At 43.7% G+C, this 27,670-nt stretch overlaps 1 protein-coding gene across 1 annotated transcript; it reads left to right on the top strand.

Annotated features, from left to right (window-relative positions):
* The first annotated feature begins 3,004 nt into the window (after positions 1 to 3,004).
* On the top strand, positions 3,005 to 26,416 carry HAL (histidine ammonia-lyase). The gene is made up of 21 exons (XM_008004306.3): positions 3,005 to 3,108; positions 3,349 to 3,676; positions 4,348 to 4,408; positions 4,515 to 4,542; positions 5,168 to 5,242; positions 5,331 to 5,403; positions 5,492 to 5,558; positions 5,842 to 5,879; positions 6,541 to 6,666; positions 8,792 to 8,931; positions 11,077 to 11,124; positions 12,069 to 12,216; positions 13,577 to 13,672; positions 13,771 to 13,829; positions 15,066 to 15,146; positions 18,194 to 18,259; positions 18,335 to 18,500; positions 20,984 to 21,118; positions 22,419 to 22,527; positions 22,627 to 22,696; positions 24,708 to 26,416. The coding sequence occupies exons 2-21, from the start codon at positions 3,430 to 3,432 to the stop codon at positions 24,846 to 24,848; spliced, it is 1,974 nt and encodes a 657-aa protein (XP_008002497.1). The 5' UTR covers positions 3,005 to 3,108; positions 3,349 to 3,429; the 3' UTR covers positions 24,849 to 26,416.
* The last annotated feature ends 1,254 nt before the right edge of the window (positions 26,417 to 27,670 follow it).

The following is a 27,670-nucleotide window of genomic DNA, read 5'->3' as shown; positions in this document are numbered from 1 at the left end:
TGTTTTGTTTTGAGACAAGGTGTCACTCCGTCACCCAGGCTGGAGTGCAGTGGCATGACCACAGCTCACTGCAGCATCAGCCTCCTGGGTTCAAGCCATCCTCCCACCTCAGCCTCTGGCGTAGCTGAGACTACAGGCATGCAACACCATGTCTGGCTAATTTTTGTTTTGTTTCGTAGAGACAAGAGTTTGGCCACATTGCCCAGGCTGGTCTCGAACTCCTGCGCTCAAGCCATCTGCCCACCTCGTTCTGTCCTCTTGGTCACTTATCTACACTGCAGTGTGATTCTTTCTCCAGGCTCTGTTCTCACTTGTCTTCCTTGTCAGGAATACAGAGAATGGAGTTCAGCTCCAGTCACTGGCATAAGATCACGTTCTAAGATTAGACTTTAGCAAATCCATTTACCCAAATACTGCTCTTAAAGGCTTCTGCCCTATGAGCTTACAAGACAAGCTCTCTAAGTTAATGTCATTTTTAGTTATCACTTAGTGATACTGAAAGTGAATTGGGACAAGGGATGCTTAATGGGTAGTGTGGAAGGGCTCTGTGAAGAAGGTAGAGGGCGCTAAAGACAAACTTAATCCTTCTTGCTGGTTTACCTACGGGCCAGCTCAGTGCATTTCACATTTCTTCAGTTCAGCTAGTAAGCACTTGCTAAGTGTCTTTGTGCCAGGTTGGACATATACGTAATTATAGATGAACACAGACAAGTAATTTCTAGAATACTAAAGAAGAGCTATGCCAAGGCATCCCAGAGAAGGGCCACTTAACCCAACCCAAGAATTTAGGGAATGCTTCCTGGAGAAGAAAAGGCCTAAACAGGCGTAAGAAGTAAGAAAGATCTAGCCAGGCAAAGGAAGTTGGAAAGTGTGTTCCCGGAGAAAGAATAACATGGAAGTCTCTGCTCCACAATGCGTAGGGCCTGAGTTTAGAATCCTCAAACTGCTGGGGGTGACTTATATGGCTGGGAGCTGGTATCATTTGCAAGCTCCTTCCCTTACTAGTCTGATGTCTGGGCTGAAATTACTCAAAAGCTGGACTCAGCAATGACTGTCAACTGGGGGACACAGCAGTTTGGGTTTTCTTGCAGCATAAGGATAGTTAGACCTCTTATTAGTCATCTTTATACAGCTTTATCCATCAGCAGACAGTAAGCACCATGAAGGTAGAGTGTGTTTGTTATTTATTTCATCCCCAGCGCCTCGCATAGAGCTTGTTACATAACAGGTGTTGAAAAAATCTTTGTTAAATGAGTCAAGGAATGAATGGAGGGGGACGGAAGGTTAAGGTGGTTCACATGTGCAGGCCTCAGTTTTCTTACAGATGTGGGAGGTAAGGTCTCCCTCTGAGAATTAGAGGAGGTGGATGTTGAGAAGGTCCTGGCAGAGGGGTCAAAATTTTGGAAAGTCACTGTGGGGTGGACAGAATAAGATGGCAATACTATCAGTTTACGTGATCACAGGACTTTCTCTAGCAGTGTCTTCTGCCTGGGTAAACAGATATGGCAGTTTCTTTTTTAAATTTTAAACAGGGTCTTGCTCTTGGCCAGGCTGGAGTACAGTTGTACAATCATAACTCATTGCAGCGTCAGCCTCCTAGGCTTAAGCAATCCTCCCAAGAGATGGCTGTTTTTTGTGATGACTAAGGGGATGGGTGTTACTCCAAGTGTAGACACAGGTTTAGGGATGCAAAGGAATCTCAGAGTGCTTAAGAAAGAGTGGTCCAGTGAGAGCAACTAGGGGACCAGCTTCCTAGGAAAGTAAGTGAGGATGCTGGTGGGAAGTGGAGGGACGAAGGGACTGACTGGAGGTCAGGTCCAAGGCTGGCGGTGACTAAAGTAAGGGGGCAGCTGGAAGGTCGTGGTCAGAAGGTGGAATATTGGAATTTCAGATTTCTTAAGTGTGTCAAATTCAGGTCATGACAAATTTCAGGGTGCAGCAATGGTGTGGGTAGCTGAAGAGCAAGTTTCAATAAGGCTCAAGGCAGGGTAGCTATTTGTATGCTTCCTGGGAAGCTGTCAGCAGATGAGAGGGACTCTGGGTATGAGTATGGGTGTTTTTCATGAGCAACCGTGTCTCTCTTCCCAACAGAAGTCTGATTTAGTGGAAATAGACTTTTTAGGATTTTTCTAGTGCAATAATCAAATCTCCGAAAACTGGCTTACGATGAAAATGCTGCTTAGTCAAAATAGCATCCGCATGTCTTCGATGCTTTAATCATGCTATCCAGAGTTCCTTAATACCAGTGGTAATGAGGTGGGTGCAGGGAGCAGTTATCTGTGGTGAAGAAGCTTAATTGGGTGAGGGATATCCATGTGCCAAGATGAAAGACCATTTGTGGAACATTATAGCTATATAATTCATACAGAACATTTATAAAGCATTATAGTTACATGGAGTATTGGTGTCCAGATACTAGTAATCACAGACACTTCTATAACATTTCCACCATGCCAGGTGCTGCATTGAGGGTTTTACAAATACGAACTGACTTCATCCTCCCAACAGCCCTTTGACAAAGATACTATCATTATCATTATCTTCATTTTACAGATGAGACAACTGAGGCCCAGAGAAGTCAAATCACTTGCCCACAAGTCATACACTTAGCAAATGGCAGAGCCAGGATTTGATCACAGGTAAATCCTGCACATACTAGAGGGAGGCAGTTAGCCCTTCTGATAAGGAAATAGAGGGTAATAGTCACTTAATCAAGGCTAATAAGTAGTGGAGCTGGAGTCTGACATCCATGGCTGTCTGAGACCCTAATCTCCAAGTCAGGGTGGTTCATTTGCCCAGATGACAACCTTCAGTTGTGAAAATGATCTCTGGCCTTTGCAGTCTTCCCTGGTGGAAAGAAAACTTCAGAAAACCTTACTGGTGACAGTAAGCAGTTGCTCAATACATGTTTGTGGAATAAACAAATGAGTAATGATTGCCACACTCCTGGTGTCACAGTTGGCCAGCAGGACACATTTTACAGTTGAGTAATTTCAGATAAAGACAGGAACATGGTGTTTATAAGCTGCCCTTAATGGCAGAGTACACAGACAGAAACGAGAGCAGAGAGAGAAATTGGGGACCCTGAAGAAAGGGGGCCAGCAGCAGGTAGGTGCCATCAGGGACAAGAACAGCACCTCCCAGGGTAGGAGACCCCAGGCCTTTCTGGCGGCAGGTCTGGATGGAAGGTGGACAGGAGGCTCACCTGCCTGCATCCCCTGCTCCTGCCCCTACTAGGCTACAAAAATCAAAGGGACAGCGGGTACCTCAATAAATATTTGCCCAATGCATGAATGAGTAAAGGCGAAGGACGGGGAATGTTTTGAAAGTCTATTCTCGTCCTTCCAGCTGAACACACCCCAGTAGCCACTCCTGCTTAAAGCTCTCCCCTCCTGTGACCAGCTGAGGACCTCAGGCTGCAGCAGAGCTATGCCCAGGTACACGGTGCATGTCCGTGGGGAATGGCTGGCAGTGCCCTGCCAGGACGCGCAGCTCACTGTGGGCTGGCTGGGCCGAGAGGCGGTGAGGCGCTATATCAAGAATAAGCCTGACAATGGTGGCTTCGCCTCCGTGGATGACGTGCATTTCCTTGTGCGCCGCTGCAAGGGCCTGGGCCTGCTGGACAATGGGGACCGGCTCGAAGTGGCCCTAGAGGACAACGAGTTCGTGGAAGTGGGTGAGTGGCTGCAGGAGAGGGCCGCGAACGGGTGCAGTTTAGTCCTGGCTTAGTCCTTGCAGCATTGAACCCCCACCTCAGGAAAAATGATAGGGAGAGGTCAGGCTTGCCGAGGCTGGCTCTGTGCAGGCACTTGCCACACTTCTGGGGATCTTAAGTCCTCACACAACCCTGTGAGATGGGTAGGATTTTCCTCCACCTCTGATAGCCATGGAGAAATCAGAGAGGAGGTAACTTACCCAGACTCCAGCAGCTAATAAATAACAAAGACTAGACCGATACTCAAGGCTGCAGGTCTGAATCCCTTTGCAGTGGGATTTTGAAGGTCCTTTTGCCTTTCAAAAGAATCCACCGCTACCCCCACACTGGAGGCCAGCAGCACAGCATCAGTTCAGATTTAAAAGAAAATAAAGCTGGGAATGGGGATGGAAGTGGAATTCCGTCTTGAACTTTCATCTAAACCCCTGGTCTCTGCCCTGACACCTACCTCTCTGCTTTTTGCTCTCCTCCTACATAAAGATGCTAAGACCACATGAAACCATCTGAAGTGGTTTTAAAGCAGCCATTTCTATATAATTCATGGGCCAATGATGGGCCCTTCCTTGGTTTATCAGGGGGAACATGGCTGTACAATGTGGTTTGTAATGAGTCCCCGTGCATTCTTGTTTTAGTTATAGAGGGTGATGCCATGTCTCCTGACTTCATTCCATCTCAACCAGAAGGAGTTTATCTGTATCCTTTCCCACAGGCTCTTTGGTCTGCTCTGGGGGCGGCTCCTGCCTATGGTGGGGCTGGGGTTTTTCCACACCACCCTATATATTCCTTTACCTGGATACAGATACAGCAAATACCGGGAACCTGAAAAGGTAAGCTTCAAACCACTTTCCTTTTCTTCAGAAAATTAAGTCCCCTTATTTAAGAGGGAGGAAAACCAGTATAACTTCTGAGTAAACACTGTCAATTAGAACAAGGCTGGCCAGGAACAGTGACTTATGTCTGTAGTCCCAGCACTTTGGGCAGCTGAGGTGGGCAGAACCAGCCTGGCCAACATGGTGAAACCCCATCTCTACTAAAAATACAAAAATTAGCCAGGTATGGTGGTGGGCGCCTGTAATCCCAGCTACTTGGGAGGCTGAGGCACGAGAATCACTTGAACCCAGGAGGTGGAGGTTGCAGTGAGCCATGATTGTACTACTGCACTCCAGCCTGGGCTGGAGACTCTGTCTCAAACCAACCAACCAACCACCCACAGGGCTTTATCCAGCTCTGTAGTAGGGAAAAGGGGCTTGGAAAGGCCCCCTTTCCAAGGTGAGTGGTGCTTTTGCACCACTCAGCCTCCTCTTATGCAAGCTGCCTTTTTATTTAGCATGTTCATGTTTCATGTGGTGATCAGATCTCTGAAGCGTCAGTTCGGTTCTGTTGGAGGTGTCACTACTCTGGTTAGAATAATGAAGCTGTTCAGACTCACTGAGATCCCCTTCTTTTGTATAGTACATCGACTTAGATGGAGACAGTCTGACCACAGAGGATCTGGTCAACTTGGGAAAGGGACACTACAAAATAAAGGTATGGGGAGGGAGGGGAAAGATGTCTGGCTGTTTTTGCTGCCTGTGGAAGACTTTAGCGTGCTCAGTTCTGATCAACATTTTCCTAGCTCACCCCAACCGCTGAGAAGAGGGTGCAGAAATCCAGGGAGGTCATAGATAGCATCATAGAAGAGAAAACAGGTATCCTTTTATCTTTATGTTATAAATATTTTTTATAAACAAACAAAAATCCTTGCATCTAATTGTATAACGTCTCTTTTTATTCTAGTTGTTTACGGTATTACTACAGGTTTCGGGAAATTTGCTAGAACTGTAATACCTATCAATAAGCTACAGTAAGTTTAAAACACACATATGTTCATGTTCCACCTACCCCCATCTTTGAAATATTTTTCAGCAAGGGAAATAATTCGCATTTGCCCCAATTTACAGATGAGAGAATGAGGCTTGGGTTAACTTGCATGTGAGTTGGTATTAAAAACCCAGGCTGACTGGTTTCTCCTATTGCTTTCCTTCTGTCCCTCCAAGGATTTGACCATGATTCCCTTCATTTTCCCAGCTGAGGGAACATTTTCTCACTGCAGTGTATCTAAGAGGATTTTTACCTTTCTCTTGCAGGGAGCTTCAAGTCAACTTAGTACGCTCGCATTCTTCAGGTAAGTCAAAGCGTTGAGTACCTCCTGGATCTTGTGTGATTAGATGAATAAAGCACAGCACAGTGTGAGTCATCCAGTTATAGTCACAAAAAGCTAGTTTCTCAAAACAGCATTTCAAGAACTAGGTGCTGAAGTGGGAAGGGATGCAGAAAGAATCAGCTGAGCCTCAGAAAAAGAAGTGGGCCAGGTGGAAGGATAGGGTTGGTACGAGAACACATGTCCCATCCCGTGGAAAGAGTGTTGCATTCAGGGAAGGAAATAAAGCCTGGAACTCAGAGAATGAGTTAGGATGGGCATAGTGAGATGGGAAAGACTGACACCAATCAGCACCCATCAAATGGTAAAGAAGTTGTGCTAAGGACTCTGGATGCTATTCTAAAGGTGAGTGGGAGGTCAGGGGTTCACTGAAGCGTCCCTAAAAGGGGAATTGAGAAGGCAAAACTGGGGTCTTCACCTTTGTCAGGAAGATGGGGCTTGGATAAGTCAGACAGGCAGGAGGGAGAGCAGTCCAACTACCTGAGCTGAGAGGAGAAGGTAATAGCAGGCTGGGCTACATATGGGAAGGATTTGAGGGAGGGAGGGAGGGAGGGAGGGAGGTAGGTTGTCAGGAGATAGAAGGGAGTTTGCTTTTCTTGGAGAAAACATCAATTCTGTTTTGTAGGTGTTGGGAAACCACTAATTCCTGAAAGGTGTCGGATGCTCTTGGCTTTAAGGATCAATGTCTTAGCCAAAGGATACAGTGGCATTTCCCTGGAGACCCTCAAACAAGTTATCGAAATGTTTAATGGTAATGCAATGGCTCCCCAGATGGAACCTCTGTGGAGGCTGGGCGTGTACCACAGGGTAGACTTGATTGGCCAGTTGCTGAGGAATCACCTGAGATAAGAAGACATGAAATAATTGAAATGAGTGAGAAATGCGCTTGGCAAAAAGAAGGATAGTTAGATGGGGGAAGAGGAGAAAGTTGATCAGAGATGCTTACTCCTGTGAACTTTAACTTATTCTGCAAGACCCTTTCCCTAGCATTTGTCATTTTCAAGACTAGAACAGGATCCTTAAGTCTGCCCTTACATTCAAGCCTGCCTAGAAGAACCTTGGATTAAGTGGTACACGAATATGGTTAGAAAAATTGCATAATGATATCGATGTCCATCCCAAAGGCCAATTCAGTAGTTCTGGTTGGTGCCTGGGAATCTGAAATCGGAATGCCCCCCAGGTGATGGCCCGACTTGCACACTAAAATCCAACTTCTCGCAAGGGTAGAACAGACATGCAAAGAGGTTAATGACTCCTTTGTAATCAAGAAGCCATGTAGTGGCAGGATATAATGGAACTCAACTCTAGAGCTTTCTTCTTGGTTAGGAAAATTCTAATGTGGAAACCGGATTTGCAGTGGTTGGAGGTATTGTCCCTTGTCACAGGTAAGGACAAGCCTTCTAGGTCAGTGGAGACTCAGAACTCTTTGAGGCAAAGGAAAGGGAAGAGAAGCAGAGCTGAGGCAGTCACAAGGAGCAAAACATATTGAGTTTCCATGTTATAGACGCAAGTAGCACATAAATAGGATATGCCAATGAGTGGAGAGCAATTTGAATGAACAGTCTGTTGTCCACAGGGCTGTGCTGAACAGACTAGTAGTGATTCCAACACCTATTTGTACTCTTACCTTGGTCTGCCATACTATATAGCCCTAAAATCCCAGACAGTGGCACTCCAACCTTAAACCTACCTGGACTTTATGGGTGAGTCTAAGGTATCTCTGAGAGTTCCCCAGTGTGAACTTGAGCCAGAAGCTGGTCTGTGGATGGCACTACCATACCCAACTGATATTATTTAACAGTTGGAAAAAATGCTGCTGTCAGGAATCTGATTTTATTTCAGAAAAATGAAGCCTCTGTTTTGGTAACTTTTTGGGAATTTCTTAGAAAATGGCATGTGTTTATTGATAAGGGGCAGTGGGGTGTAGACTGGGTGACTGGTAAAATGAAAAGACTCAGTTGCCTATGACTTCTCTTCCCCTGGGAAACCTTGTTAATGCTTTGGTGCACCACTTCCTTCTGGAACATTTTATATTACTTTTCCAATGTTTCCAAACATTTTCCAATAGCTTTGAATGGCTAAACTTGGTCAAATGAATGTCCTTTAACTTCATATTTAGATAATTTCTAACTATTTTTCCTATAATAAACAAATGAACTATAAAAAACAAAAACAGACCAAAAAACCCAGCTAGCTCCCTATCACGTCTTTAAGATACATTGCTAAAGTTTCTACAAGTACTAGGTCGGATTAGAGCACGCAGATTTTGAGGGCTTTGCATCTAGAAGTGTCCTCCTTCCTTCTTCTTATTTATTTAGGAGACAGGGTCTTTCTTTGCTGCCCAGGCTGGAGTGCAGTGGCATGATCTTGGCTCACTGCAACCTCCACCTCCCAGGTTCAAGTAATTCTCCCACCTCAGCCTTCCCAGTAGTTGGGAATACAGGCATGCGCCACCACGCTTGGCTAACTTTTGTGCATTTTGCAGAGACAGGGTTTTGCCGTGTTGCCCAGGCTGCTCTTGAACTCCTGGGCTCAAGTGATATGCTTGCCTCCGCCTCCTAAAGTGCTGGGATTACAGGCGTGAGCCACAGTGCCTCGCCCTTCTTTCCTTCTTGCTGTCTCTCCCTCCAGCCATCCCTTCCTCCCTCTCTCCTCTTTTCCTCCTCTCCACCCGCATTCCTCTTTTTCTTTCTATAGCAATTCATCTAGGTCCCTTACATATTAGCTGGGTTTGAAGAATTGTCTTTCCCCAAGTATTTATGCCATAAAGTGATAGCTATTGGAGGCAGGGTGGGGGGCAGGGTGCACTCACTGACAAAGCAAGGAGAGTCAGAATGCAGTACTCTTGAACTAATTGCTACTTACTTCTCTCCCAGCCTCCTGCCTGCCCTATGTTCCAGAGAAAGGAACCGTTGGTGCCAGTGGAGACCTTGCCCCACTCTCTCATCTTGCTCTCGGGTTAATTGGAGAAGGGAAGATGTGGTCTCCAAAGAGTGGTTGGGCTGATGCTAAATATGTAAGACTTACAACAGCTTCCATCTGCAGCAATTACCCTAGGCTGGACACCAACTGTGCTTGCATGCTTCGTATCACTTAATCCTTACAATAGCCCAGTGAGGGAGCCTCTACTATCCTTACTTTACAGATGAGAAAACGAAAGCTTAGAAGTCAGATGAGGCAAGACTGTTGTTAGCTGTCAGCCTTCTGGGTTTGGTAATCACCTTGGTGAAAAGGTATAACTGCTATTGTTAATCCCAATAATTTATCCTGCACCTACAACATTTCCAGTGCCTAGCAGCAAGGTCACACACTGTCACAATTTTAATTAGGAGCTGGTCTCACAGTTGCAGCGGTGTGGCTCATAGCACTTACTATATGGCTTCTGGAAAGCAGGGTTCATTTTTCCCTCTTACCCTAGTGGCTAATCAAAAGAGCCTGTTTTTGATAAAGCTTTGGTGTTTTCTTCATCTGTGTCTTTCATTACAGCAGCACAAAGCATCATTTAATGTATCATCCCTGATGAATTGCTGGGAGGTTCCCTGATAGTAAGTGAAAGGGGCAGAAGGCCCCGGAAGAGGAAACAGCTAAGGAAATAGATAATCCTTTTGGGGATACAACTTCTAGATCATCTATCTTCCATGCAGCCTTGTCTTTGATTATTTCACTATGGACTATGTTTTCCTCCAACCACGCTCACACAGCAATCACCCTGACCTTTCTAAACAGCAAATTCAAGCATGTTCTGGTGAAAACCTGTAATGCTTCCCATTGTCCTCAGGATAAAGGCTAAACTTAAAGTGGCTTTCAAGGGTCTTGTTTGTCATGTTATCCCCTAATCCCTTCTATGTGTGGTTCTACATTGCAGAAACTGGAGGTTGCCTGCAGTGGGAATGTGCTGGGCAGAGGGTCTGGCACAAATACGTTCTTCTCTCTCCAATTTCTGCTTCTGAAATGTCTTCTAGGGATCTTTTGAAGCCAGAAATTCAAGACTAGCCTGGGCAAGAAAGTGAGGCTCCACCTCTACAAAAAATAATCTAAAAATTTTCCTGGCATAGTAGCCTGTGCCTGTAGTCCCAGCTACTCAGGAGGCTGAGGATCACTTAAGCCCAGGAGTTCAAGGCTGCAGTGAGCTAGGATTGCACCACTGTGCTCGCTCCAGCCTGGGTGACAGAGATGGGTGTCTAAAAAATAAAAGAAAAAGAAAAAAAGAAAAGCCCTCTAAGAAGCTTTCCTCTCTGCTGCTCCACTTCCTACCTCTTGAGTTCCTTGTGACCCTCCTGTATGCTCTCCTAGCACCTTACATGATTGTTTTCCACTGCACCCCACCCACTTCCCATATCCTCGCACTGAATGTGCTATTACTCAGCTCAGATTGCCCCTGAGCTTGCCTGTCTTCATTTTGCCTACTCCTAGACCCACCCCAACACCCAGAACAGAATCCAGCCTCTAGCTGATACTTGAATCTAATTGTGAAATTGACATAGTAAATGGGACCACTCTGTCCTTCTCTTACCTTAACTTCCCCTTCCTTCTTTCTTAGAGGGACCTTAACTTAATGACTCTCTACTTCTTTTATTTCAAGGAAAGACTGTTCTGCCCATTCCCCCTCGGGATTCTGTCTCCATCTAGTAGAGGGAATTTTATAATCCCTTCTTCATTGGTGCTCACACATGTGCCACAAAAGCCCTGCTCTGAGGTTTTGCCAGTGTTTAAATGAAGCATTAGTGAGGTTAGAGGACTTTTTAGGTCAAGCTCTGGAGGCAGGGGAGCGTGAACAGGGAAGAGTCCAGCCTGAGCACAACACAGACACATGTATGTGTGTCAGATACATGTATGTCAGGAGGCAGCAGTAAAAAAGGTGAACGTTAAGGTGGAAACTGAACACAAAGGATCTAGAGACCAAAATTTAGGGTTGATTCTGTAGACAATGGAGCCCCTGACTTCAGTACAAAAATTAATTGAAAGGTAAGTCTGCTTTCATGAATAAAGAACAAAGCTAGAGAATAGACCAGAGAACATGAGTAGAGCCAGTTCCTATAGGTCTCATCTCTTATAAGATGGACTTTTGGGCGTAAAAAGCTATTATTGGATTCCATATGATATTAGAAATGGGCTAATATTTCATTTGATACCCATTTTCATAGTTTTAATTATTCTATAGGTCCTAGAAGCCCATGGATTGAAACCAGTTATTTTAAAACCAAAAGAGGTAAGGAAACTCAAGGAAAATATGTTCATAGTGCCTAAGTCTTTACTTATGCTGTATTTTCAGTTTTAATCTCAGCCTCAATGGTTCCTTAAATGTAGCTTGTGTGTTTGTTTAAAGTTCATCCCTGAAGAAGGGTCACCTCCATAAGAATTTAAAAGATTCTTTATGCCAGGCGTGCTGGTGGATGCCTGTAATCCTATCACTTTGGGAAGCCAAGATGGGTGGATCGCCTGAGCTCAGGAGTTTGAGACCAGCCTGGGCAACATGGTGAAACCATATCTCTACCCAAAAAAAGAGACAAAAATTAGCCAGGCATGGTGGTGCACACTTGTAATCCTAGCTACCCTGGAGGCTAAGGTGGGAGGATCACTTGAGCCCTGGAGGTCAAGGCTGCAGGGAGCCACTGCACTCCAGCCTGGGCAACACAGTAAGACCCTGTCTCAAAAAAGAAAAAAGATTCTTCATGCCACAATGCACAAGGGGTCTCTTAGGAACTTAAAACTTGAAATTGAGTTCTGTTAGGATCTCTGACAGATGTTCTCAGCCAAAATTCCTTAGAATGCTCTAAGCTAAGAGTCTTGGACCAGAATTAGTTTTTTTTTTTTGGATGTCTCATCAATAACAGTAAGAATTTAAAGAAGAAATGCAACCTAATGCACTAAAGATTTTATGTACAGTCTACACTCCAGAGCTGCCTTGCTGCTTTGGGAATGGGGATACTTAACGAGTATTTCATTTGCCAGATTTGTGCTTATGAGTTCACGTATGATAGCACTTATTCTTCAAGGGCTTAAATAAACATTACTGTTCCATATTTTAGAAAACAAACATAGTTCAGCTGACTGGCTAATTTTTCTCTTATGAAAGCAAAAGATACAAAATCCACTGGTATGTAGGTTCGTCACAATAACCACAGTAGGAAACTTTGCTCTCTCCCCCAACAGGGCCTGGCACTCATCAACGGGACGCAGATGATCACATCCCTGGGCTGCGAAGCTGTAGAGAGAGCCAGTGCTATTGCACGGCAGGCTGACATTGTGGCAGCCCTGACCCTTGAAGTGCTGAAGGGCACCACCAAAGCCTTTGACACTGGTCAGCAGAGTTCTTCCTTGCGGTTGTTATTCATTCAACCAGAGGTGGTGGGGTGGGGTGACTGAGGTCTTTAGACACAGGAGTGGTGAGGGCAAGTGGTAGGGAAGGAGAAAATCCAAGTGCCTATGGCGTACCCAGTGTGCTGCTTCTTCATCTAAGCTATGGCTCACCTGATCCTTGAAAGAACCACAATTTACAGATGCTCAGAGCCCAGAAGTTGAGTGACTTGCCTCAGATCACCTGGGGATCTGGGTGTGTCAAGCTTTGTGTTGTCTTAGAAATCTTTTCTATCACAAGAACAGAAAACCAAACACCGCATGTTCTCACTCATAGGCGGGAACTGAACAATGAGATCACTTGGACTCGGGAAGGGGAACATCACACACCGGGGCCTATCATGGGGAGGGGGGAGGGGGGAGGGATTGCATTGGGAGTTATACCTGATGTAAATGACGAGTTGATGGGTGCAGCACACCAACATGGCACAAGTATACATATGTAACAAACCTGCACGTTATCACATGTACCCTACAACTTAAAGTATAATAATAATAAATTAATTAAAAAAAAAAATCTTTTTACAGGACTTTAGAACTAGAGTAGGATTAGGGTTGGTCCTGACTAGAAAATTGGGAAAGAAAAACTATCGAATTGGTAGCTTATTTAAAAAGTAGTGAATTTCGACGACCCCCCAACTATAGTATGAAAAGGGCAGAACATTGTCTAAAAGTAACTGAGTTAAATTAGCCACTGTAGGGCTCCCTCCTGTTATTAGCCCTATTCCTTTGAGACCAGCCTGGGCAACATGGTGAAACCATATCTCTACCCAAAAAAAGAGACAAAAATTAGCCAGGCATGGTGGTGCACACTTGTAATCCTAGCTACCCTGGAGGCTAAGGTGGGAGGATCACTTGAGCCCTGGAGGTCAAGGCTGCAGGGAGCCACTGCACTCCAGCCTGGGCTTTAAGGTAGGCCCAGTGTCTTGAGTGGAATTCCCAGTGGTCTCAACATATAGTTTGCTATCAGATATTTAAAGTAGAAGGAATCAAGTCAACAAGGAAAATTGTGCTTTTGGAGGTAAGTTTCTAATTCTGAGTGGTGGCTAAGGACCCCTGGGACTTTTGAGGGTTGTGTCAGCACTGTAAATGGTCCTGAGCCATTGATGGTCATTTATTCGAATACCAGAATTACTCGGCCTGGCATGGTGGCTCACGCCTGTAATCTCAGCACTTTGGGAGGCCAAGGCGGGAGGATCGCTTGAGCCCAGGAGTTTGAAACCAGCCTGGGGAACGTAGTGAGACCCCCATCTTTAAAAAGATAAATGGAATTATTCAGACTTTTTCTCCTTCATCAATTCTAGACATTCATGCTCTTCGACCTCACCGTGGGCAAATTGAAGTTGCTTTTCGGTTTCGGTCACTCTTGGACTCAGATCACCACCCATCAGAAATAGCAGGTCTGACCATGTTTATGGGAGTGACCTATTTGGTTATGTGTTTTGTGAAAAGAATTGGTAACATGACCCCTGTCTCATCCCCTCTGCCTCTTCCACAGAGAGTCACAGGTTCTGTGATCGCGTCCAGGATGCATACACCTTGCGCTGCTGTCCACAGGTAAAAGTAGAAAAAAAAAAAAAGTCAATAAAAAATGCCAATAAAGTTTTTCTTTCCCCAGGTTCAGGATGAAAAATTTTAAAACAGGAAAGTGTCAGAAAAGCATGTAATGGTCAACTATAGTCCAAATTTCTTACTGACTCTATGAAAAGTTATGTATATTTTACCTTTATGTGTGCAATTGTTGTAAAGTTCTATTCTATATGGTGAACTATTTGTTTTCTTTTGATTGCTCAACTTACTTTCAGAGTATTTCGGTCTGTGCCAAGTTTCAGTCTATGGTGTAATAGAGTCCTCTCTAGAATAAATACCCTCATTTCCCTTTACTCAGCAAGTTATCTTTTCTAGCTAGCTTATTAAACAATAGATCAAAACACCTATGGGTAAGAATTGTCAAATTAGATCTACAGGAAGATTAAGTCCTCCCTGATATTTTAATAATGATAGCAGATCCTATGTGACAGGCACCATTATCACTTTCATCTATTATCTTTATCTTTCATGTATTAATTCATTTAATCTTCCCAACTATGAGAAAGATACTCTTTCTCCCATTTTGCAATGGGGAAACTGAGGCACAGAATTAAGTACCTTGCCCAAGATCACACAGATAGATTATTATTTCCTTGGCTTCTGGGAGAAACCAGAGGCCAGGTGCTGCTTTAGAGCATTGTGGCTATCTTTGGGGTTTGTACAGGGTAGCTGCCTTATGTGTGAGCATCTTCTAATATGATACCTTCATGCTTCATGAACTTTACCACCTTGGATAATAGCTACCATTTGAGTAATTTCTGTGAGTCACATCTAAGAATTTGTTTGCATTATTTTATGTACTTCTCAAAAGCCGTAAGTGCTATTGTCTGTTTTCTGTCTTCCTCTCTTTTAACTATAAACCTAAGGAACTTGCCCAAGTCCTACCTCTAACCTAGGAGTGAATCTGCCTGTGTCTAGAGTTGGCATTCTTCCTCCCACACCATGCTGCTTTGTATAGATTGATCTAATGTGAATATGTATGATAATGAATTTATTCTAATTTGTTTCAGTGAAAACCCAAAAGAATTATAACAAAATTATCTTCATGTTCAAAATGAACAGAGTATAATTTCCATGTTTATAACTTTAAGATAAGATTTCTGTAGTCTTTATAACTTTAAGATCAGATCTTCTACATTCTTTTAATATTGGTATCTTCAGGTAATCAAATGGGTCATATACCTTATTCTGATTGTATTTTAGGTCCATGGTGTGGTGAATGATACAATAGCATTTGTGAAGAACATCATTACCATAGAACTGAACAGCGCAACAGATAATCCTGTATCTTTTGATTGTATGCTAACCTGCAATTATACAATTGCAGCTGGTAATTTTAAGATCTACTGAGACAATCATTTTGTGCAGCTTCTCAGTTCCATTGCTCCATTTCACAGAGTAAATGCATCAGTACCCGAGGCCCAGAGGTTAACTGACTTTCCCCACGTCAGAGCTGGTAAGTGGCAGAGGTGGCCTGTGAACTTACTCTCAGGTTCCAAGTCTAACATGCTGTACTTTCAAAATGGACCCGTTCAAGATTTAAGAAGATATTTCCAGCATTGGCTGACATGTTTCCTGAAGACACTTGCCCTGAAACCCACTGCCAAGGTTGTTGGTGGAAGGGTGAAGACCTAGGTCACAAATGTGATTGCAGAGATGCTAGACAGTTTGTTTATGCAGGCCTCTCTGCTTCGAGTGAGAGCGATTTGTGTTACACAGAGGCCAGCCTTTTAACACTCACCAAAGTATTGATTAAAGAGTTATGGCTTCCTCATCCGAGGTTTTTGGCATTTTTTTGTTTTTGTTTTTGTTTTTGGGACAAAGTCTTACTCTGTCTCCTAGACTGGAGTGCAGTGGTGCAGTCTCGGCTCTCTGCAACCTCTGCCTCACGAGTTCAAGTGATTTTCCTGCCTCAGCCTCCTGAGTAACTGGAATTACAGGCACGTGCCAACAGGCCCAGCTAATATTTGTATTTTTAGTAGAGACAGGGTTTTGCTGTGTTGACCAGGCTGGTCTCGAACTCCTGACCTCAAGTGATCCACCTGTCTTGGCCTCCCAAAGTGCTGGGATTACAGGCATTAGCCACCACACCCGGCCCCCATCGGGAGTTTTTATTTGTCATGCGAACTTTGCTCAAATTAGTGCTTTTGCATTTGTTCAAAGAAATAGTAAGACTGATTCCATTTCTCAAGGATGGAGCTCCTGTCTTCTTAATGGTGTGGCTTATCTCAGAGCCATCTGGTTTTTTGCTATGGAATGTTCCATGATTACTTAGTTCCCCAGATGTTGAGGTGATCAGTCAGGAGTCACACTGGCAAAGTTTTCACAGAGACAGCACTGCCTCTGAAGATTACCAAACGCCTTTGGAATCTATTTTTCCTATTCCACATCTGCCTCAGTTCTAAATCCCAGAGAAAGTGCTGAATCAGCAGCCCTGAAAAGCAAGTCACAGGCTGGGGTAGCAGATGGTTATGTGATAGCTCTGTAAGGTTTCCCACGAGATGGCTTTCGTATGTTTTTTGACAAGCTTACTTCAGAATGTGTGTTTTATGTTCTCACATTGTTTACACTGAAATCAAACCCACACTAAATAAGCCTCAGGAATTGGGGGTCTCTCTGTTCACCTCAATACCACCCCATCCTCCAGATGGAATCGTAGTTTTTATGAACCTATGTAGTCTTATCTCAGTACCAATCTTTTCACTCTAGGGAACAGGTATCTATTCTACATTTACATCACTGCCTTTAAAGGGAATCTCATAGTTTTTAGAAATTACCATTTAATTACTGGGTATGGGGCAGGGGATAATTAATTCTGCACTAAATTCTTCTGCTACCACTTGCCTCAGCAAGAATTTCAGTCAAAAGTCTTTTTTTTTAAAATTAAAGATTGCAAATTATTGATAAATTTCCAATAGGCTAGTATTTGGGAGTTCTCCTGCAATACTGGCGTTACCTGAAAAAATATGTTTCTCAATTTTCTATTGCAGATATGGAGCCCCATCACACATGCTGGATATTATGGGAGTTAAATTCTAATTGTCTTCATCTAATAGCCAACAAACAAATTTGGAACAACTAGAGGACAATAAAAACATGTCTAAGTTCTAAATTGATGCAGAATTCCATTGCTACAGGGATTCAGGGAATGGAGAGGAGGCCACGGTCAAGGAGCTAGACCCAATGGGCTCACAGTCACATGTGCAGAACAGAGTAATCCACACTTGACTAGGTTAATGTAACACATACATCTCCAACTCTTTCGAAGTTAGAACCTTTCTTGCACACAGTGAGTTCTCAGTTAATAGGTAATGAATATTCTTGAGCCCAGGAGGCAAAGATTAGCTCTTTAGAACCAGGAAAGAGGATCTATTACTGCCTTTTCCTGGGTGCTTGCTGGTTTAAGTAAAGGGCGTGATGGAATAGAATTATCTCAGGCTGGGTTTGGTGGCTCACGCCCTTAATCCCAGCACTTTGGGAGGCCAAGGTGGGCTGATCACTTGAGGCCAAGAGTTCAAGACCAGCCTGGCCAACATGGTGAAACCCTGTCTCTACTAAAAATACAAAATTAACTGGGTGTGGTGGTGCGTGCCTGTAATCCCAGCTACTCAGGAGACTGAGGCACAAGAATCACTGGAACCCGGGAGGCAGAGGTTGCAGTGAGCCAAGATGGCACCACTGCACTCCAACCTGGGCGACAGAGTATTACAGAAAATAAAAAAAGGATTATCTCAGAATAATAATACTCAGCAAATTTAAACTTGCCACTTACTGAAAATGGATTCATGAGGACATATTGGCCACCATCTGCTGTTGAATGCTGACACCAGATTACTGAGTAAAGAATTCGAAAATTTTCTCAAAATTGATTGTTCCAGACATTTTGGTAGTTGCTTATCAGCAGAATTTCCCATTCAACAGATTCTTTTATGGAACCTAAGTTTGCAGTGCCCATTGAAGAAACAGAATTTGCTTTCAAACAGATGTGTTGGTCTCTGTTTTTAGTTTCAGGCTTTAAACCTTTTGAGGGCAGGTACTAACCACCAGGTTAGTTCAGTTATGGTGCCTGAGAATCTAATCTCAAAAGAAAACATCATTTCAAGGTTCATGTTTTGTTGGCCTCCAAATTAGGTGTACATGATCCAACTTTAAGGCTTTTTGTTTTTTGCTTTCGTGAACTTTTATGTCTCTTGCAGGAAGACTTGTTTCTTTCCATCCATCCCACATTTGTACACGGACTGTCACCTCCACATTAAAAAAAGAGGGCGGGAAAGGGTTGTACTTGAAGTGACTGGCAAACGTTATCTTCAAGCCTTAACCTCTTTTGAAAGATGGTCTTCGCCAGTAGGGGAGAGACAATTTCTGGAGGAAACTTCCATGGCGAATACCCAGCCAAAGTAAGCTTTTTGAACTGCTCTTGACCCAGAAAGCACATTCCAATATAGGCTGACTGAATGGAGACCTTCTTTCAGGCCCTAGACTACCTGGCCATTGGCATTCATGAACTTGCTGCAATCAGCGAGAGAAGAATCGAGCGGCTCTGCAATCCCTCCCTCAGTGAGCTGCCTGCCTTCCTGGTGGCTGAAGGTGGTCTGAACTCTGGGTTCATGATAGCCCACTGCACGGCAGCAGCCCTTGGTAAGGATACTGCCCTTTTCCCAGAACACACGCCCATCCATCTAAGGGTCTTTCCATTTCACCCAGAAGTATCAAATGTGGTCTGTGAGTGAGATCTAACTTTTCACCACTTTTATTTGCATCCTAGCTTTCTCAGTGCAAAGGTAACAGGTTAATTCTAATATTTTTCAGAAAAAGATAGTTTAACAACTTCAATATTGTTATACTGAAATATAATAATACAATAATAAGGCTGTAATGGACAATTTATCTGTGGAAAGCAATTTGACATTGCATATGAACTTCATCTCTACAGCTTTTTTCCAAATCTCCATTGGAAGACTATTGGAAAAAGACTAAGATGCTTATAGTTAATGGTGAAACTTGAACCGACCTATAATTAAACTTTAATTAAACTTTCAAACCTATAATTAAACTTTGGATACATTTCACTAAATATAACAACCACTAAAAACATAAAGATGTTGTTGCAACATAAATAAATGCTTATAAGCAGCAGGATACCCTCTATGAAAACTGAGCTTCAATATAGTTTATTTCTGACTCAAGATTGTAAGAGACAGATGGGGTAACACATCAGAACAGTCCCTGGCACTAAGTAAGTGCTAAGGGCCTCATTTGTGTTCATTCACTTAATTGTCACAATTGTCACCTGAGGTAAGGGCTATTATTATCTATAGATGAATATCTGAAGATCTGAGAGTTAAGAGACTTGCCCAATATTGCACAGCTAGCAAGATGTAAAGCAGAATTCAAGCCTGTGAATTTTGGCATGCAAAACTGTGCTTTTAATTAATGAGGATCTCATTTTAATCCATACTAATCCAACCCTAAAATAGGGTTGTCAAATTTAACAAACAAAAACACAGGATGACTACTTAAATTTGAATTATTTGGGACATGCTTATACTACAAAAATTATGTTTTTTTAATCTAAAATCAAAATATAACTGGGCATCCTCTACTTTATCTAACAACCCTACCCTAAAAGGCAGGATAGCATGAGTTATTACGTGCATAGACGCTAGATTAGAAGCCCAGCTCTGCCATTTACTAGATCTGTGAGCCTCTTTATCCTGTTGATCCTCAATTTACACCTGCATAAAATGGAGATGATAAATTTACTTAAGGGGGTAGTTTGGAGGATTAAATGAATTGATGCCTATAAAGCCTGGTATATCATAAGCACTAAATAAATACTAGTTGCTATTAATATTATTCCCAACCAACACAAATAACCAACTAAGAGCCACTGAATTCACCTCCTCTGACCCAGTACCTTCTATTTGCTCACTTGCTTATTAATAAAATAACCCTTTAACAGGTAGAAACTTCTCACAATAACATAGTAGGGGAGTAGTCATTGATTTCTAGAGAACATGATGGACATTGGGAAGCCTCATTTGAATATGTTTTAGTTTCCCAAGCTGCCTATTGAGGTTATTCGGCTTGCTTTCATTGCAGTAAAATTAGGGTTTTTCTTTCTTTGGCCCTTGTAAGTTATCTTTCTGAACAAGCCTCACCACAGGTTGCTTATCAATATAGTCCTCAGTTTAAGGTCCAAGGACTGGGGACTTACAGTGCTGAAACCTGGAAAGTCCTTGGCCAACCAACATGACCTTGACAAAGTAGCATGACCCTAGTTTAAAGCGAGATCATCTTAGGATATGATCCCATACGGCATAGAAAACAATGGAAACTTCACCCATGACCACTCTTAAAGCCTAAGAAAGAGAAGAGACTTTGAGTCTGACCTTTCCTGACTTCCAAGCTAGGGCAAGGGAACTTCCTAACCTAAGTCCTTGCTACTTATAGTGTAGTCCTCAGACCAACAATATGGCCATCACCTGAGAGCTTGTTAGAACAGCAGACTCTCAGGCCCCACCCAAAGCTTAGTCTCTTTGTTATAACAAGGTCCCCAAGTGGTTCATGTGCACTGGAAAGCTTGAGAGTCCCATATCTTGGTCCTCTCTAGAATTCCCCCTCCTCCCAGATACTTCTGGCAGTCATCGAGCCCGTGTTTACATCCACTTATATCATCCTTGAACATTCTGAAGTCTTAAATTTTCTTGCCCAAGATTTGTGGGTCCAGCCTCAGTCCCCAAATGCCACGCCTGAATTCTGGTGACACGACCAAATTGATCTCAAGTACCTGAAATGGCCATCATGTCTCTTTCTCCCCTAGTCTCCCTGGCATGCTAAATGCTTCCCAGGTTTTCATCTTGGCCTTGTTATATTAGAATTCCCAGCTGTCCCATCCCCGTCTTACCTCAGAACTCACTATTGCTTTAGAGTCCTCACTTGGGGAAAAATACGACCTGCTTCCTTTTCCCAAAGCAGCTTTCTACCATCAGGGCTTGAATAATGTCCCAGATCTTCTGGAGAGTGTATCCCATGCCGTGGAGCACTCTGTGGAAGCCAGGGGTCCTTCAGACAGCTCATCCTGTGAGGAGCACTTCTTAACTGGCACGGGTCTCTCGCAGTTTCTGAGAACAAGGCTCTGTGCCATCCCTCGTCTGTTGACTCCCTCTCCACCAGCGCGGCCACGGAGGACCACGTCTCCATGGGAGGATGGGCAGCCAGGAAGGCCCTCAGGGTCATCGAGCACGTGGAGCAAGGTAATGCTGATGAGTCCGGGATGGCGGGCCTCCCTGATAGACCACGGTGCCTGTGCTTCTCAGGTGGGATCGCCCACCAGCAACATCAGCATCACCTGGAAACCTCAGGTTAGGAAGGCAGACTCTCAGGCCTCCTTCCAGGCCGGCTAATCCAGAAACTCTAGGAGGAGAGCGGAGCAATCTCTGTTTAACGAACCCTCCAGGTGATTCTGATCTTCACTAAAGATTAAGAACCGTGCTCTGTCGCCCAGGCTGGAGTGCAGTGGTGTGATCTCAGCTCACTGCAACTTCTGCCTCCCAGGTTTAAGCGATTCTCCTGCCTCAGCCTCCCAAGTAGCTGAAATTAAGGGCGTGCGCCACTAAGCCAATTTTTGTGTTTTTAGTAGAGACGAGGTTTCACCGCCTTGGCCAGGCTCGTCTCAAACTCCTGACCTCAATTGATCTGCCCACTTCGGCCTCTCAAAGTGTTGAGATTACAGGCATGAGCCACCGCACCTGGCCTGTTTATTCTGTTTTTAAAGAAAGAGGAATTGCTTTCCTTTAGGCATTTTTCTCTATGTTTCTAAGTTTACCCAACAGTATTGAAAGCAGATGGCTGACAAAAGAATAGCTCAATTTTAAGATAAATGTGAGAGTTGAGTCCTTTTTTTGGTAACGGTTATAACCCAAATAGAGTATTAAAAACATTTGACTTCTTGTCTTTCAATTTATGAAGTACATTATGAACTCTGGTGAGTTCAGACAGGTCACAATGGGAGAGGATGAAGTTGTGAAATTCACTGTGGACCTGGAAGCAATTTCTCATCTTTTAGTCCAGTATCCCCACCTCTCAATTTGTATGGAATTGGAAACCATGAGATTTAAAGCATCTCAATGAAATGCATACAATTATTTAATAGAGCTGGGGCTCAAGATGAGGATCAGCTCTTCTTTCTGACCTCCTTCCCTACCCACATGACCCAAACTTGGCCAACAAACCTTGGTTAGAGGATGTGAATGGGGGCATGGCAGATTTTGCTAGTGCAAATGAATGGGCAGCTTCCTGGGTAGGTGTGCGGGTCTGGTAATTATTCAGGTAAATGTCTCAATTCTCCCCTTCTCAGCATTAAACATACAGTCAAGGGGTTAGAAAACCGGTTAAAATGGCAACTAAATACCAAAGCAACTTAATTCTACCAATAGACAGAGAACAAACCATCTGTTAGTTGGCTGGTGATGGGTGTCAACTTTGGGAAATCCACATTCCTCAAGCATGAAGTCAGACTTTCATAAGCTACCCTCTTGGAATTTCTTGTTTCAGTGCTGGCCATCGAGCTTCTTGCAGCCTGCCAGGGTATAGAGTTTCTACGTCCCCTGAAAACAACCACTCCGCTAGAGAAGGTCTACGATCTGGTTCGCTCTGTTGTAAGGTAAGATCAAACAGGTCTCTGAAAGTTACGTCAGTTCAGCACGGTAAACCCTGGCAGGGCTTAATATTTGGCTGATGGGTGAATGTGCTCTCCCTATAGGCCCTGGATAAAAGATCGCTTCATGGCCCCGGACATCGAGGCAGCGCACAGGCTGCTCCTGGAGCAGAAGGCAAGCTGGCCCCTTGGCTTGTTTCTTAATTTTCAATTGTTACGGGAAAGCAAAGTTGGGGATGGAGAAACATTGCCTTATTCTATTGTTTTCTGGTTATTCCTTGGGAATGAGCAAAAAGGTATTTCAGCAGCAACTTGCAGCACCACTAAGAAGCCATGTAATAAACACTACGTGCCCCAGGGTGCAGCCAAATGTTGAATATCTAAGGATTAGAAACAGAAATGGATTTTAAATGGAGTTTTGGGACAATATTCATGGGGAAAAATAAGATGTCAGGTTCATTGATGCCTCCCCACCCCTGCAAGATGTCCTCTTTGATTCAAAAGTATGTTCCCTTCTGGGTGACACTATCACAACTACCACCACTGGGTGCAATGGCTGTGTAGACCTGGAGAGAACACCAAGGCCCAGGTGTTTACTTCAGAAGACTTTCAGTCTGTCTAGCGCTCTGGTGAGATGCGGGTTTTTGTTTCCTGTGTATTTCCACTGGTTACATTGACCGTATACTCAGCTGCCAGGTACAGATGTCCAGCGTGCTGGCTTATCTTTTAAATATCATTTTTGAAGTGCTTTCAACCTTTCGAATAACTTGGGGGTGTTATGTTCCCTAGAGTCGCTTGATTTCCTTAAAACAGCTGCTCTGCTCTGGGGGAGTGATTTTCCCTGGGATTTTCACACCCATTATTTCTAAGCGTGTCCTGCACTCTTGGTGGGGAAGCTGCTTTTCTGCTGCCAGTCTTGGTGCTAGGAGGGAGGTATGTGAGAGTTAGCCTTTAAGAGTATTCATTTTCTAAGGTCATAAAAAAGAATAGGAAAGGCTCCTTGGCTGTCGGTGGCAGTTAAAAAGCAGCTATAAACCAAAAACAGGGCCTTAATTTCATTCAATTAAAAAAAATTTTTTTAGAGATGGGGGTCTTGCTATGTTGCCAAGGCTGGACTCAAACTCCTGGGCTCAAGTGATCCTCCCACTTTGGCCTCTTGAGTAGCTGGGGCTACAGGCACATGCCACCATGCCCGTCCAGGGCCTTACTTTGAGATGATGTTATGCTTAAAAAAAAAGAGGTTGGTGGGTGGGAGGTAAAAACTCACCAAGGATCTGAGGCAGTGCCTCTCCAGCGTTAATGTGGCTATGAATCTGCTAGGCATCTTGTTAAAATGCAGGTGTGGATTCAGTAGGTCTGGGTGAAGGCCAAGATGCTGACTTGTCCCAGGTGATGCTGATACTGCAGGGGCACAGTCCATGCTTTAAGTAGCAGGGTCAAAGGAACAGAGCCCCTGTGGCATGGAAATAAGGCAACAGGGAAATTCAATTCACTTCCTTTTATCATTTAAGGCTTGCTTTAGAAAACACACAGCTCCAGGCCATATGCGGTGGCTCATGCCTGTAATCCCAGCAAGCACTCTGGCAAGCCAAGGTGGGTGGATCACTTAAGGCCAGAAGTTTGAGACCAGCCTGGCCAACATGGTGAAACCCCGTCTTTACTAAAAATACAAAAATTAGCCAGGTCTGGTGGCATGTGCCTGTAATTCCAGCTACTCAGGAGGCTGAGGCACAAGAATTGCTTGAACCCGGGAGGTGGAGGTTGCCATGAGCTGAGATCATGCTACTGCACTCCAGCCTGGGTGACAGACAAAAACAAAACAAAACAAAACAAAAAAACCACATAGGTCCTGTTAAGACCTTGGAGCAACTATCCTTCACTCTGTCCACACTGAATTCTCTGGGTTTTGTTATTTGCTTTCTTGTTTTGCCTTGGAAAAGTATGCAGCTTAAAATCTTTATGATGACTTTAGAAAGTTTTGGACTTTGTATATTTACAGTCTTTAATGCAACCAAAGACTAATTGACACAGGTCATATGTCAAATGGCTTAAAATAAAGGCAAGCAAACAGCAGCTGTGTCCGGTCATGTATAGAGGATGTTTTGACCTCGGATGAAGTTGATGTTTAATAACATGTGGAAACAATGTTGTCAATATTTCAGCTTTGTTTTGTCCTTGCTTTTCAGGTTTGGGAAGTAGCTGCTCCATACATCGAAAAATACAGAATGGAGCATATTCCGGAATCAAGACCTCTTTCTCCAACAGCCTTTTCACTGAAATTTCTGCACAAGAAATCCACCAAAATCCCGGAGACTGAGGACCTTTAATGGGCTTTGTCATGGAGTAGCAGATCATAGGGCAGTCAGTTTAGCACAAAGCAATACTAGGCTGAAGGAGAGACCTGAGAACTTTCCTAGGTAGATCAATCCATTGTATACTTCAGTTCTTCTAAAGTCTACTTTGGTTAGGCTGATGGCAGTATTATAGTTGCTAAATTCAGCACTGTGTTCCTATTGTCATGGTTCAAGACCTACCAGGTATTTTCAGATTGCAGGAGTTTTCTTCTTAACAATTTCAACAGGCCACTCACTCTTAAGGGTAAGAAGAATAACCACAATTGTATGTGCCTGTGTTTTACTCTTAGCATTAGATGAATTTAAATTTGGAAACAGATTGATAGCAATTGTTTCTAAAAACATTAGGCTTTTGTTAACCTTTTTTTTTGTTGTTGTTTTTAATTTGCTTCAACCAGTTGACTTTCTTTGGCTAATTTTACTTTGCATGATATGCCTTAATATGCCTTCATAAATAACCATTTTAAGTCATAATTTGTCCTTAAGCTGCTTTTTTCTTCTATTAATTGGATCGTAGTAAAGAGTAGTCAATAGGGTCTTCAGCTATTAATTATAGAGGTGATTAAAACCAACAAGAGGTTTCATGTGCAAAGGAGATAAGTAATGAATATAAAGATTGCTATCTGGGTGGCTCTTATTAAACTGTGTATTTCGTATTTATCACTACACATATTCCCCAAATGCTTACATGGGAGTTTGAGGTTAGTATTTTCACTTCCTAGGTGTTAGTACTCTATTCACATGCTTATTGTAACCTTCCTCATTTCACAGATAAGGAATCTCTGGGGATTAACCAACCTCCTTTCTGTAATGGTAATCATTAAAATGAGTCCTATTGACAAAGGTCAGATGGAGCCCTAGAATGTATTACCCAATTTGTTTTTTCCCCCAAGAAGATAAAAGACCTTCAGGGATGGCTTAAGTGTATCTGTCCAAATGAAAGATGGGTCACATGACCTCTTGGCTTCCCAAGGCTGAGCTCTGTGACTTTGCAGCCATGTGTGCATGTATGTGCAAGGCCCTTCAAGTGGTCTGAAACCGTGGCTCTAAAAACCATAGCTGGTGGAGAGGAGGACAGACACACTTGCCAGCTTGCCTACCTGATTGCCATCTAAAATGGGCCCATCAGTGGACTTCACAATAGAGTTTTCACTCTTTAGATTTGCTACCTGTCCACCAGAAAGGTGGACACTGAAGTGAAAACTGCTGCCCAGAGAAATTCAGAGAGCAAAAAAATGTGCTGAGGAGCCTGTTTACCTAAAGGTTGTTCTTGGTACTATTCTTTGTCAAAATGTGAACACACACAAATGAGGTTTGTGCATTGTCATCCGTGAGCTGCCGTTGAGCCAGTAGCTCCCAGCGGTCTGACGGTGCTCTTCACTCCAGTTTGGGAAATGCTGGATTCTCACGGCCCCTGCAGTCCTCCAGGTCAAAATGACACTTTGTCACTGAGTTTTCTACAGGGCTCTATTAGTAACTGACAACACACACCTTCAAGGGAACTTCAAGGGAAACATGGAATAAACTAAGTCTCAATTGCCTTATGATGTCGCTTTATTCTTAGGTTTTTATAACAGTTTAGTGCCTCTAACAGCAGTTAATCAAGTTTCTGAAGGATTCAGTTGACAGATGTCAACTGTTTTTAGAACATATGCTTGACTCAGTACACTCTTTTTCCCGTTGGCTAACAACAAAAGAGTTGAAGGCATCAGGATTTCCTCCCCAGCCCCGCAGGCTCACCTGGGCTTTGTCACAAGTTGTCTCAGGGCAGCCGGAGGAGGCAAACCCTAAAGCACAAGGGCTTTTCAAGCCCCTGTTGTGCCACATTCGCTAATGTCCTGTTGGCTAAAGCAAGTCATGTTCCAGGCCCAGAGTCAATTTGGGAGAGTAACACTCAAGGGCATGGGCGTGTGATTTGGCGTGATCCATGGGCCCGTATCTGACAATCTACACCATCAGAGGCCGGGCGCGGTGGCTCATGCCTGTAATCTCAGCACTTTGGGAGGCCAAGGTAGGTGGATCACGAGGTCAGGATTTCAAAACCAGCCTGGCCAAGATGGTGAAACCCTGACTCTACTAAAATTACAAAAATTAGCCAGGCGCAGTGGCAGATGCCTGTGATCCCAGCTACTTGGGAGGCTGAAGCAGGAGAATTGCTTGATCCCGGGCGGCAGAGGTTGCAGTGAACCAAGATCGTGCCACTGCACTCCAGCCTGGGTGACAGAGTGAGACTCCATCTCAAAAAAAAAAAAAAAAAAATCACAGCCGGCAAAATTCAAAAGCAGATGCATTTCATACTGCTTTAAACCTGTGTCTGATTTTTGGGTCTGGTCACTAGATTGCTTTTTATTAAACTTTATGGTTCTCTCTTTATGGTTCATTTTGCTTTATTTTGAGATGGAGTCTCGGATCTGTCACCCAGGCTGTAGTGCAAAAGTGCTATCTTAGCTCACTGCAAACTTCTGCCTCCCACATTCAAGCAATTCTCCTGGCTCAGCCTACCGAGTAGCTGGAATTACAGTCATGCACCATCACACCCGGCTAATTTTCGTAATTTTAGTAGATACGTGGGTTCACTATGTTGGTCAGGCTGGTCTTGAACTCCTGACCTCAGGGAATCCACACACCTTAGCCTCCCAAAGTGCTGGGATAACAGGCGTGAGCCACCGCTCCCAGCCCATTTTGCCTTTTTGCTTACTTTGTTAACAGTATTAATTTATTAAATGTAAACATTGAAAATATACCAAAAAAATAGTTGGAGAACATTCGTTTCAACCCAGAGGGTAGACTTCATT

This window comes from Chlorocebus sabaeus, chromosome 11 (assembly GCF_047675955.1).
Source record: "Chlorocebus sabaeus isolate Y175 chromosome 11, mChlSab1.0.hap1, whole genome shotgun sequence".
NCBI classification, from domain to species: Eukaryota; Metazoa; Chordata; class Mammalia; order Primates; family Cercopithecidae; genus Chlorocebus; species Chlorocebus sabaeus.
The sequence above is the reverse complement of the archived record's forward strand: the minus strand, read 5'-3'. Positions and strand labels throughout refer to the sequence as shown.

What these genes read in the sequence shown, in the direction of transcription:
- HAL (XM_008004306.3), top strand. Translation starts at nt 3,430, where the DNA reads ATGCCCAGGTACACGGTGCATGTCCGTGGGGAATGGCTGGCAGTGCCC. An exon ending in ATACCTATCAATAAGCTACA is followed by an intron (nt 5,559 to 5,841) that starts GTAAGTTTAAAA and finishes TTTCTCTTGCAG; the next exon opens with GGAGCTTCAAGTCAACTTAG. An exon ending in ATGGCGAATACCCAGCCAAA is followed by an intron (nt 18,260 to 18,334) that starts GTAAGCTTTTTG and finishes ACCTTCTTTCAG; the next exon opens with GCCCTAGACTACCTGGCCAT.